We start from the raw sequence: 12227 nt of genomic DNA on the forward strand, positions 1-12227 counted from the left end.
TGACGTGGTCATGTGATACGATGTTACGGAAGTCCAGAAAATACGTCTTGCTAAACAAGAAGCTGCGCAAGAATAAACGAAACCTGAAGCTAATTATTATAGCTAATTATTAAATCTCTCTTTGGTCACCGTTCAGGCAACACATGGTCAGGTAAGAAAGTTATTTACAGGACAGAATTGACGCCATTAAACGGCCACGGTGTTGCTCATGGCTCCTGTTGCTTTGGCAAAACAACGGTTATCTTTATTCAGTTGGTAACTGTGTCAACAGTTGCCAACACTCTGGGGTCATTTGCTACGAAACACTGTTGATGGACTCTTGTTGGGCGACTGAAATAGTAAATTACAAGACAGACGTGGAATGTAGCGGCACCGAATCGGCTTTGGGTACCTCTTTGTTGTAGATGTCATGTGAGAGTCAGCAGAAAAATCAGCTGGATGCAACCAGTGAGCAGAAAGTCCAGTGACCGACTGACAGCTAAAGATCCTCACCACGTTACAGTGGGACTTCATTTATTCCTCTTGACCTAAAAGTGCCCGGTGTTGTTTTGGTGGTCAAATTACATCTAATTACAATCTATATGGATTCAGATAACTCGTTCATGTGTTTTCATTGAAGAAAACACAGAATCCAGGTGCCTTCCTCACGTTTTTATTCACGTTTTAACTGGAAACCTTATTAGGATTGTATGTAATTAACCAATATAAATCAGTACTATATAGATTTATTTGTGTCTCCCATACATTTTTACATAAAACTGGAGCTCAGCCAGACTGCATGAAGAGAAGGTGCCAGAATCTAATTTTGTTAGGTCTTGCCACAGAGACTCTGTTGGTTGTAGGTCTGGACTTTTGTTGGGGTATTCTCACACAAGGGTATGCTTTTTATCAAAAAAACATCCCATTGGACTTCGGGCTGCACCGCTGTCCTGTTCTGATCCGTTTCCCCAGTCCCTTCTGGAAAACAAACAAATGGGGGAAAAAGCAATGGCATAAAATCCCTGTCACTTTGGATCCAAATAAGGTACAATGCAGTTTGACACGGTAATGTGACAAAAATTTCAAGGGTTATAAATACGTATACAAAGAAAGCACTGTACATTAAGGACCTTTTGATTATGTCTGTACAAAAAAACAACTCAGCAAACTTAAAGAAAAGGATTACAATGTGATTTCTCTTACTAGTTAAAACAATGAAAACAAAATCCTGAACCGAAGTTGAGAGACAATGTAAATATTACTTAGCAGAAACACTTGCAATCAGCAGGACAAAATTCAGTAATGAAAAAAAAAAAACAGGCTCCAGCTTTCTGTTGCAATAACGTCAATTTTGCATGATGGAAAAGTGTGATTGCAGACCTTTAAAAGGAGGCTTTTCTCTCTCTCCCTCACCCACTCTCTGCAATGATGCATTCCTGTAAAAACAGCTAAAAAAAAAGTCTCATCATACCAGATATAATCCACACAAAAGTGTGCTCCGTATATCCTGGCTCCACAATATTTCAAGCTGCACTCGGCATCCCGATTCGCAGGATCCGCGGGTGCAATATCGCAGTCGTAAAGCAACAGCTGCATGCGGTGTTTCATTGCCTGTAATATTTCAGGCCCTGTGCTTTGAAAACTCTGCGTCGCCATACCGTATCTGGCCACTTGCCTTTAAAGCCCCCGCATCTGATCCTCCTGGCTGACATCATAAATCTCAGGGAGAGGGGATGAAACATACCGAGGAGGGAAAAGAAAGAGAGTGGTTGAAAAAATCTGTGTTAATCCCAATCGATATCACCGCCACAGTAATCAACAGTAAAACTGCAAAGTCATGTTTTCTTAATGTCGCGCTTCATGGGTTTATCAAACAGACACGAAGGGTCAGCAAATTAGGGAATGAACTAACGGATGTGTATCTCGATGAAGGTCAGATTGCATCATACACAGAACCATGGTCCACATAAGACATTGTCACCCAACAGATTAGTGGAAGAATAATGAGTGATTCAGTGTTATCAATGCAAGATTAGTATATTAATAACCAAATAGATAACACAAAAGGGAAATATGGACATATTTTCTTCCTACCGGGGGCCGTTCAGTATGATCAAACCTGCTTTGAGGGGCATGCTGGGCTGTGCATTTGCTGTAAAGAGAGTAGCTGCTGTGCGTTCCCATCTCATCGATGACTCTGGATATTAGCTTTTTTCTTCAGGCTGCACAATGACATGTTTTTTTTTTCCTCCAAGTCTGCTTCTCTGGGTCTTTTATTGTCTTTTCTTAATGTTGGTTTGTGTATATATACACAATATATGTGTATTTGTGTATTTTTTTTATTTATGTGAATCCTCCCTCCATTGGCTAGTTTCTTACAGTTCATTCTAGGGCTTGACGATAATTCAATAACAATATATATTGATCGATAGATGTATCGATAATAGAAAAAACAAGGGTCAATAAAAAGTTCAACAGGATAACAGTTTTCCTTACTTTTGCATTCTAGCCATGTAGGTTAATATTACAGTCATTACATCCTCCCAACCAATCGCAGTCCCAGGCACGCTGCATCACCAAGCTCCGCCCCCTTCAAAGGGTTCAGAGAGCACATGTTGTTTTTTTTTTTCTTTTTTACAAACCTGAAGTTTTGGTAAAAAAGTTGGTTACACAAAGGGTTGAGTTTGAATTCAATGTTTGTGTTTTCTGTATCTAAAAATAGGTCGCTAAGCAACAGAGTAAAATGGCCAGGGCTGCACTTAAAATATATGTTTTGGACTTGTTGATAATTATCAATATCGAGGAATATGATTTCTATTTTATCAATATGCTTTTTTAAAATATATCGTCCAGCCCTAGTTCATTCACCGGCTTCGACTGCCAGTGTTGCTTGGATATATTTATTTATTTATTTATTTTTTGCGACTTTTTCATGCCGTTTTTTTTTTTTTATTTATTTATGTTTTTAGCTGCTACGGGTTTTACACTCAGCTAACAGAACAACGATTCGTCGATTCCGCAGCCCTGAAGCAGTTTTATAATCTCTTTCTACTGCTTTGATTGACACTCCTCTTGTTGAAGCAGTTTGGTTGTTTTGCCCCTAACAAATCTGTCTAGTTTAATAGCTCTTAAAATGGGAATCAGTAACAGTAACAATGCGCGGTTTGATTTTCCTTGGAAGTGACCGAGTCTCGCTGTGTGCTGCTGTTTTGTAGGATGACACAGAGGCACTGCCTGGAGGGCCAGGTGTACTCGGTGCCTCTCATTCAGCCGGAGCTGAGGCGGGAGGAGGCCGTTCTTCAGATCGCAGATGCACTGCTGTACTTGGAGGTTATTTCTACAGACATTTTCAGAAGGCAAGCAGAACACACACACAACAAATATAGCTGCCATTTCTGCAGTACATGTCTACAGTGTCATAGTTTTTTTTCCAGATATGTTTTCAGACACTTCTTCCTCGATTACGTAATAATTAGTCCTTCTCTTTTAATGTCACTTTCAACACGAAGCATTTTTTTATTGTTTGTTTTGATGAATGCAGTAAAAATGAGGGACAACAGTTGAATTGGGAGGACGGTGGGAAGGGGGACACCTGAGGTTAGCTTCTGAGGGCAGGTTTTTTTTTGTTTTCGTTTACTAGATTTTTAGAGGGAGAATTTATTTAAAGTAGTAAAAAAATATTGAAGATATACGGTGGAAACATTTTAAGCGAAAAAAAAAAACAAAAACGGCTCTCAGAAAGGTTAATCAGCGCTCTGAATGGACTGATACGAACATCACAGCATCTGCTGAGAGTAAGCTGCAATGCATCAAGTTGTCATTTTTACCAGATTACAGTTATTAGGCAGCATATGGTTTATACCAGACGGTGCTGTTTGGCATACTGCAACTAAAGGTTTCTCATGTAATTATGTGCAAACAGACATTAATAGCACGGAACAGTCTTGAAACTGGAGCATCTGTTAAAACCCGACCAATGGCAGTTTGATGATGATATTATTATTATTATTATCATTGTATTACCACTGCTTGCGTTCTTACACCATCTTGAAAGTTATGGGATAGTACTGAATTTATTTTTGTTTGACAAACACCAGGTCTGTCTAAGTATGGGAACACATTTGGGTCTCCAGATGTTCTTCCGCGTTCCGTCTTCTCAAAGAAAAATCGTGTTTTGTTAAAATGATCGTCACTTTGAATATGAATCCAGTCATGCTGCCTGGATGTGGATTCACATTCCGCTTCGGGTTTAAAGTTTGAGTAGCTTTGCTTTTTTTCTAAATACCAAGAACCAACCTGAAGGGATTTTGGATTGGGTTTTGGGATTTTGGTTTTCTTTCGGACAGAGGCGTAAGGCAGTAACTCTGTGCAAACATGCAATTAGAAATTACAGTAAATATTTCAAATTTAGGTGTTAAAATAGCACAGACATTACCAGGATAATGACTAAATTGTCCTAACAAGAAAAAAGTCCTTACTCTATGTATGTTTTGTGGATATTTCTGTTTTCTTTATAAAATATTTGAGTCCGCACAGGCTCTGAAATTTCAACAGCCAAAGTGAGACAGATGGGCACCAATAGCTACAGCCAGGCTACTTCCCGTCCAATACCGATTTTTGGTTTTGTTTGAAGTTAGACCTGCCAATCCGGTTTGGGTTAATTACAATTTTAAGGATGATCACACAGAAAAGAGAAAACGTGTTGTTCTTGTGACAGAGATTATAGTTTTTAATTGAACAGGAAAGGAAAGGATTACGAAGTTAACCCAATTTATGCATCAAGCATAAATATCTCTAACCTTTTTTTTTCTTTCTTTTTTTTACTTAAAATAGAGTTGATTGATACATTTATAGCATGAAACTAAGGGGTGCTCTTACTTTTGATGCCTTTAAGTATTAGGAAGACATCTTATTTTTTTCAGTATTTGACCAACCGATCACCAGTTGGAGCTGATCAAGGGAAAATTGGCCAATTTTGAAATCTGACCACATGATTGGTGCGTCTCTAGGTTGAATATGGACGAGACGTGCAAATGGAGCAGAAAATGTTCCTTTGAGATAATATCGGTGTTAGCGCAGACGGCGTCTAACTCTGCAAAGTGTGAAACAGAAAATGTGCAAAAATATTCGGCTACCAGAACCGTTCTAAGAATGGTCGCCTGAAGTAACCCTAACCTTTTACACGACATTTCTCTGTTGCTTTAATGTGCATATCGCCATATTTGTGTTAATGGTGCTTCCAGGGTCTCGGAAAGCGTAGAGAAAAACCGGCGGCAGCTGCAGAGCGTCTCTGACCGGATCAGACTAGCTCAGGCCCGCGTCGACAAGATTAAAGGAAGTAAGAAGGCTACAAAGGTAACACGGCGCTTAAAGGCAACATTACAAGTTTTATACCCAGATTAATGTGGGAAAACACAAAGATAAAAACCTTGTGTGTGTGTGTGTGTGTGTGTGTGTGTGTGTGTGTGTGTGTGTGTGTGTGTGTGTGAAGGTTTTCTCCAGTGCCAAGTACCCGGCTCCCGACCGGCTTCAGGACTACTCGTCCATCTTTACCGGGGCCACAGACCCTTCCTCTCAAACCCGTCCTCGCCGCAAGATACAGAATAAACTTCGACCTTTTGATGAGAAGGTCTGGCAGGTGAGGGGGAAAAAAATCACTTATGAAACATCCCCTAAATAATTGAAATAAATTGGAAAAAATGTCTTCAATTTTAAGTGTTATAATATTTATTCAAGTATTTAAAATATAAGTCAGACTTTTACGAAAATAAAGGCTCTTTATTTATATCTTTTGGATGCAGATGAGATTTCCCTTGAAACTGAAGCTTTGTTTATTGATAGTTTTGTTTTTTGAGTTTCTGACATTCATAATCATCAAAAAAGAAGGCCATTATACTGCTTTTTATAGCCTGGAGACCCTCTTAGGTTAATGTTTTTAACTGCATTGCTAGTTCATATCCAAACCAAACCGTTTATAAAATGAAGCACAGAAATGTGCTTTAAAGAATTTGTATTTTGTGCAAAAAGGGAACTAAAAGTAAGTAATTCTTTCTTGAAAGTAGTGTAAATAAATTCCCTTTATTTGAGCAGGTAAATAAGACTATTTGCCAATGGGACGAGCATTTTCACGCCTAAAATGAGCTAATTCGATATCCTGCACTTGAAATAAGATGATGGAGATGAGTTGTTCCAATTTTAAGTGCAAAAATCTTATTCTATTAGCAGATCCTCTTATTTACATGCTCAAATCAAGGAAAAATACACACATTTTTCATTTCAAGAAAATTGTACTTACTTTTAGTTCCCCTTTTACTGTGTAGAATAATCCAGTGTAAGGTGTGACAAAAATAAATCACTTAATATGTCCAAATACCAAAAAAAGCCCACTTTGCCAAATTGAAAACCAACCCAACCAAGTAAATGCCCAAAATGCTGTAAAATGCCAGAAAAAATAAAGAAATTTAAGCATAACATCGTTCTAATGAAAAATCTGTAGGGACTCTTCCTGAGCCACAAGAGCTGTGCTTGTGTTGATGTCTTCACCTCGGCTGTTTCATAGTGTAATCTGGAGCACCGCTCGCCCATTTCTTTCTGTCTTTAACATATCGACTTTATACAGTGCAGAAATATACAGTATTATTAACATCTTACTGCCGGAAATGGTCGTTTGGAGCATGTGACCAATTAAGACCTGGAGTTTACCACAAAATATCCTTATAAACCGGGAATGAGGGGTATAAATGCCGTTATGTTTGCAGATTTAATCCTGACAGTTCTGTTCTGGCCTCATGGAGACAGAAGAGCATCCCACCTTCTCGTAGTTATGCAGGCTGCAGGGCAAAACGTCTCTGACTCCTAATCAGGATTCAAAAAATGTGAGATTGGGGAATGTTTTACCGTCGGCCCAGATACTGTCAAAACCCAGTGAAATGGGCCAGAGCGTGCAGAAAGCTCATAACTACAAAACAAACGCAGATTTGATTCACAGTCCTGAGGCTTTTCAGCCCTCTGTGCACTGATGTCTCAGCTCTTCTGATGGTGTGTAGGGGAAGCACCATGTTGTTCCCTCAGATCGTTTATGCTGCTCACCCACACCCACTGTGGCCAACCAGGAAAGATGCAGCTCCTACCTGGGTCGGCTAAAGGGGCGCTCCGCAAGCGGCGCAATGACCAGAAGAACGAAGCCGCTGGTACGACAGGCACACATCTGGAGTTCAGAACATCCGGAGTGAGAAGTCTGGCAACATCTGGGGAGAGGCAGTATGCTGACCCTGGAAGCAGCTTCACTGCTGCCAAGTTAGATCGAATCAACGAGCTGGAATCTTCTCTGAGTCCTTCAGCAAATCTGCTGCCGATGTTTGGGCAGAAACGACAACAGACACGAGCCACACGTTGATCGTTAAGAGAAGCGTATCTAGATTTCTGCCACTTTGGTTGATGTTGTTTTGTGTGACACCAGTTAAAATACGGTCACGCCGATCTGCAAATGCTTGTTTCGATAAGCCGACCCTTCTAACCCTCCTTCTGCCTCATTTTAATCCCCCCGTTTGATGAATTAAACAAATTCTGTGTTTGATGAAAATTAAATATTCTGTTATTTCTTTCCCTTCAGAATAACATTTCCATGCCTTTAGTATTGTGCAGAAGGAACACCACACCTTTTCCTTAAAACAGACAAGAAAACACCAACAGCCACAAATACAGGATTGTTAATGTCTATAGATCCATATTTATTATGTCTTCCTTATTTCCCTGCTGTCTAAGAAAACATAAAGAAATTAGAAATATTGCTCACTAATTTCTTTGGGTGTTTAAATTTAACCTGCATATTTCCCCAAATGTGTTTGACTTCATTCTGGTATCATTCCTTCCTCCTCTAATGCAAATTTTCCGTATTTATGCATGTGTCATTTCTGCATGTTATAAGTGACGTCTGATCAGAAGGTTTTGGGGGGGGGTGAGGAGAGAAACACCTGAAATGTCTTCTATTTGACATCCCCATCTAAAGGCTGATCACAGGTATCATTCTTTCCTCGCCAGGGCCTCTGACGCAGCTCATTCCGCATACCGCGGCGTTTAAATTTGTCACGCGCTGTACATCAGAGGCCGTGTGCGTGTCGACGGGGAAAGATCCACTGTAAATGCATGAGAGCCCGCGTGTCTGCGCGCTCTCCGCTCTGTAGAAAGCTCCTGAATAATTTATAGCGAGCCGCACCAGTTTTTTCCTGCAACCATCTCAGCAACCTTTGCAAAAAGGGGGAAAAAAAAAAAAAAGTGCATATTTTCTGCTCTGTGCGCTCGCTCTCGCAGGAGTGTGGATTTTTGTTGGTGTGAGCGATATCTGTGTGTTTGTCAGACTGAAAGAAAAACGCCGGCAGTTGTTCCCGGTGCAGAGATGCTTTATTTAACGTTCTCCAAAAAAAGCAAGATTTACAGATTCTTCGCCCGTACGCACACACTTTGTATCCGTCTGTCCCCCTCCAGGAGAAGTTAACGTATTTCCCGGTGTGCGTGAGCAACAAGAAGAAGTCTGAGGACGAGACGGAAGAAGGATTGGGCAGCCTGCCGCGAAACATCTCGTCCGTCAGCTCCCTGTTGCTCTTTAACACCACGGAGAACCTGTGAGTGACCGCGGACCGGCCTCGGATGCTTCCCGCTGCAACAGCCGTGCAGATTTAACTCTTTTTTTTTTTTTTTCCCGCTTCTCTGTGTTTTTCTTCCTCAAAGGTATAAAAAGTATGTGTTCCTGGACCCTCTGGCCGGAGCAGTGACCAAAACGCACCACACCCTGGAGACAGAAAAGGAGCAGAAACCGTTTGATGCCCCTCTGTCCATCACGACGAGGGAGCAGCTGGAGAGACAGGTATATGGTGATTACTTATTTTATAGATGAAGGCCAGTTATGTGCGATGTAATCTCAATATGAATACAGTTGTACTGGAAAAAGGCCTCTTAAGGTTGTTCTGGGCCAGTGTTACTCTGAGAAAGCTGCAGACATCCACAGCTCGGGTGGGAGAATCTGTCCACACACTGCAAAAAGGGAACTAAAAGTAAGTAAAGTTGTCTTGAAATGAGTGTATATTTTTCTTTGATTTGGGCAGCAAAATAAGATTATTTGCTAATGGAATGAGTATTTTTACCCCTAAAATAAGATAATTAGATATCCTGCACTTGAAATAAGATGATGGAGATGAATTGTTCCTATTGTAAGTGCCACAATCTTATTTCACTGGCAAATAATCTTATTTACCCACTCAAATCAAAGAAAAACACACTAAATTCAACGACATTTTACTCACTTTTAGTTCCGTTCTTGCAGTGCAGGGCAGCTGTCAATCCAGCAATCAACAAGTTGGGATTTAACGGTTCAATAAAACTTAAAAAATCTATGTTGGAAAAGAGTTCCCATTTGCATTTTGGCACAAGCGACGTGGGGGGTACGCAGCACAAAGGGAACCTGATCAAATTGGTCTAAAGCAGGGGTGTTTTCGGCCCGCCGAACAATTTAGTCCGGCCCTGTGGCTAAATGCATTATCATTATAAAAAAAAAAAAAAAAAAAAAAAAAAAGTTTTTTTTTTCCATTGTCCTGTCTGACAATGTGGCAATAAGATGCCACAAAGAGCTAATCAGATTTGACTTTCACAAGTGGACAAGATAAAAGGAAGAGAATGATAAAACAATTATTGAAAAAAAACATGTACTTTGTTTAATTGAAAATATGCAGTTCCTATATTGTCCACGAGGGGCGCTGTGTTTTAATTAGCAGATTAAGCTTCAGGTGTGGAAAAATTCAAATCATTTCTTAATTTTTATCTGTTTGATGTATTTTATCATGCAGGACAGTGTTTTTAAGTTCCAAAAAATGTGAATAAATGTTTTTTAACATTGTATAATCCCTGTGATCAGTTCTTATGCATAATGCACAAGTAAATGTTTAACTGAGTAAAAGTATTGTTGAAATTGCACATACTTTTCTTAAAAACGCTGAGGTTATTCATAATATATTGTGTAAAAGTGAAATTAGCTTAATATAAAAATCAACAAGTCCACCTTTATTAGTTCTATTTAATCTTGCAATGAGTTAACTCGTGTGGCCCTCTTGAGATCAGATTAAGCTGTATGCGGCCCGTAAACCAAAATGAGTTTGACACCCCTGGTCTAAAGTCAAACTTTCTGTTCTCCGTGCAAAGCTTTGCATAAGGTGGAAAACTTACAATCCACATACCTGATCCAGCAGATACAGAGAGGCCGGTCAGAGCCGGTGGGAAGTTGAATGCAGCTAATTACAGGGCGGTCTCGGAAGAAAACCTGCCAGAGACCGTAAAAGGCTTAAGAGTGGGGCCGAGGTCAGCCTTCCCACAGGACAGCAAACTGTAAATGTGCAGCTGGAGCTACAGCAGAAGGGTTTAGATCACGGCACATTTCTGTGTCAGAAGTGCTCAGTTAAAAGACCAGATGGGGAATACGAGGCGAGACCTGCGGCCCCCATTCGGTCTGATGGAGCCGGAGCTCTTTTATTAAGAGAAATGGGCAGATGATGTCCATCTGCTGATGCAACATTCTAAGGTGTAACTCAAATACATGCAGCAGTAATCACAGGGAAAGATGATTCTTCAAAGTCTGTATTCAGCGGGACTGAACTCACAATTATGCACAACTTTGTTTTAATCATTGACGGAAACCTCAGCAGAAAGCTTTGAGGTTTCTGGTTGTAATGCGACATAAATCCCTCCCCAGGTGTTAGTTTGACGTCTTTGTATGCAGGGTTGCCTAATCTCAGCGATTCTGTCCTCTCTACCAGACGGCAGAAAGTTATTTCTACGTGCCAGACCTGGGTCAGGTGCCGGAGATAGATGTGCCGTCCTACCTGCCCGACCTTCCAGGCATCGCAGACGATCTGTCGTACAGCGCCGATCTCGGACCTGGGTTCGCCCCGTCGGGACCCACCCTCAACATCCCGGAGCTGCCCTCCTTCACTGAGGAGAGCGTCGCCCCAGGTGCAGAACCGCTCAGCTCCGTCTTTAGTTTCTCTGTTGGCATCATTCGTCAAAGATAACAGGCACATTTTGTGTTTTTTGTTTCAGGCCCTGAGCTCCAAAATAATCTCCCACCACCGCCCCCGCCTCCTCCCCCACCCCCTCCCCCTGAGCCTGCCCTCCCTCCCGTTACACCTGCAGGAGCTCCTCTCACTTCTCCCCCTCCGCCGCCGCCTCCTACCACAGAGGCTGCTCCGACACCAAGTTCAGGTTCGTCACATCCTTAACCCTTCACGCCGAGTAGTTTCCGACCGCCGTTTTAAGGTGCCGAAGCCCTCCACGTCTTCCGCAAGAGAAGAATCTCAGTTTGTTCTCTAAATCTAACTCACCTGTCCTGACCTCCGCCTCTGATCCCAGGCCCCGTATCCGGCGCTCCGAGCGAGGTGGTGCAGCCCTCGGACGGCCGCGCCAGCCTGCTGGAGTCCATCCGCAACGCCGGGGGCATCGGCAAAGCCAAGTTACGCAACGTTAAAGAACGCAAAATGGAGAAGAAGAAACAAAAAGAGCAAGAGCAAGGTGAGGGACTGAGGGGGGGGGAAGTGTGCGTGATTTATTAAGGGTTTCCAGACGCAGCCCTGGGATAGGACGCTCCTGTACTGTCATGGTTCAACGTGGCAGCTGAGCCCTGGATTGTTCATTGTCCCGGCAGATTTGGATTTGAAGGTATTTTTATTCAACCAAGGAGTTTTTTTCTGATAGAAAATTTGATACATTTTGATTTTACCAAAAAAATGACATGATAAAATGATTTATTCCCTGCTCAGTTACCTGTGAAAAAGCCTGTATTTACATTGAAGTAATGAAATGTTTGGAAGCGCTCCTTGCCATCACCCTAATCTGTAGATCCCTCCACAGATTCTCTGTTGGAGGACTCTGGCCGGACCGCTCAAAGTTGTTAATACTGCTTTCAGTTTGCAAATTAAAGGATTATTTTAAAGCCAGTGCTACCAGGGTTATGAATAACTTTCGGCTTATCTGTGTGTGACCTTAATTTTGTCCCAGTTAACTTTTTTTTTTTAATGAGTTTCTAAAAATATATTGTATTTTTGCTTAAATGCTCGACTGCATTGACTTTCACTCATCTCCTGCTTTTTTTTTTTGTTCTTCAGCAGTTGGAGCGGCATCTAGTGGCGGAGACTTTATGTCCGATCTCTTCAATAAACTTGCCATGCGCAGGAAAGGTGAGAAATCACAATCAGACCAAGTCACTT

The 12227-nt window shown here is 41.4% G+C and overlaps 1 protein-coding gene across 2 annotated transcripts in view; it reads left to right on the forward strand.

Annotated features, from left to right (window-relative positions):
- wash1 (WAS protein family homolog 1) overlaps positions 1 to 12227 on the forward strand; it is a 14829-nt gene continuing 2602 nt past the window's right edge. Inside the window, exons 1-10 of one of the 2 annotated variants that reach the window (XM_036150216.1) lie at positions 1 to 151; positions 3195 to 3335; positions 5223 to 5334; positions 5471 to 5617; positions 8464 to 8600; positions 8707 to 8842; positions 10782 to 10977; positions 11065 to 11226; positions 11374 to 11532; positions 12126 to 12197. In XM_036150216.1, coding sequence (XP_036006109.1) covers positions 144 to 151; positions 3195 to 3335; positions 5223 to 5334; positions 5471 to 5617; positions 8464 to 8600; positions 8707 to 8842; positions 10782 to 10977; positions 11065 to 11226; positions 11374 to 11532; positions 12126 to 12197 — 1270 coding nt within the window. In that variant the 5' untranslated portion in view covers positions 1 to 143. The remainder of the gene's footprint in view (positions 152 to 3194; positions 3336 to 5222; positions 5335 to 5470; positions 5618 to 8463; positions 8601 to 8706; positions 8843 to 10781; positions 10978 to 11064; positions 11227 to 11373; positions 11533 to 12125; positions 12198 to 12227) is intronic. The other variant, XM_036150222.1, reaches the window with a different exon arrangement.

The sequence above is a fragment of the Fundulus heteroclitus genome, chromosome 2 (assembly GCF_011125445.2).
Source record: "Fundulus heteroclitus isolate FHET01 chromosome 2, MU-UCD_Fhet_4.1, whole genome shotgun sequence".
Classification (NCBI taxonomy): domain Eukaryota; kingdom Metazoa; phylum Chordata; class Actinopteri; order Cyprinodontiformes; family Fundulidae; genus Fundulus; species Fundulus heteroclitus.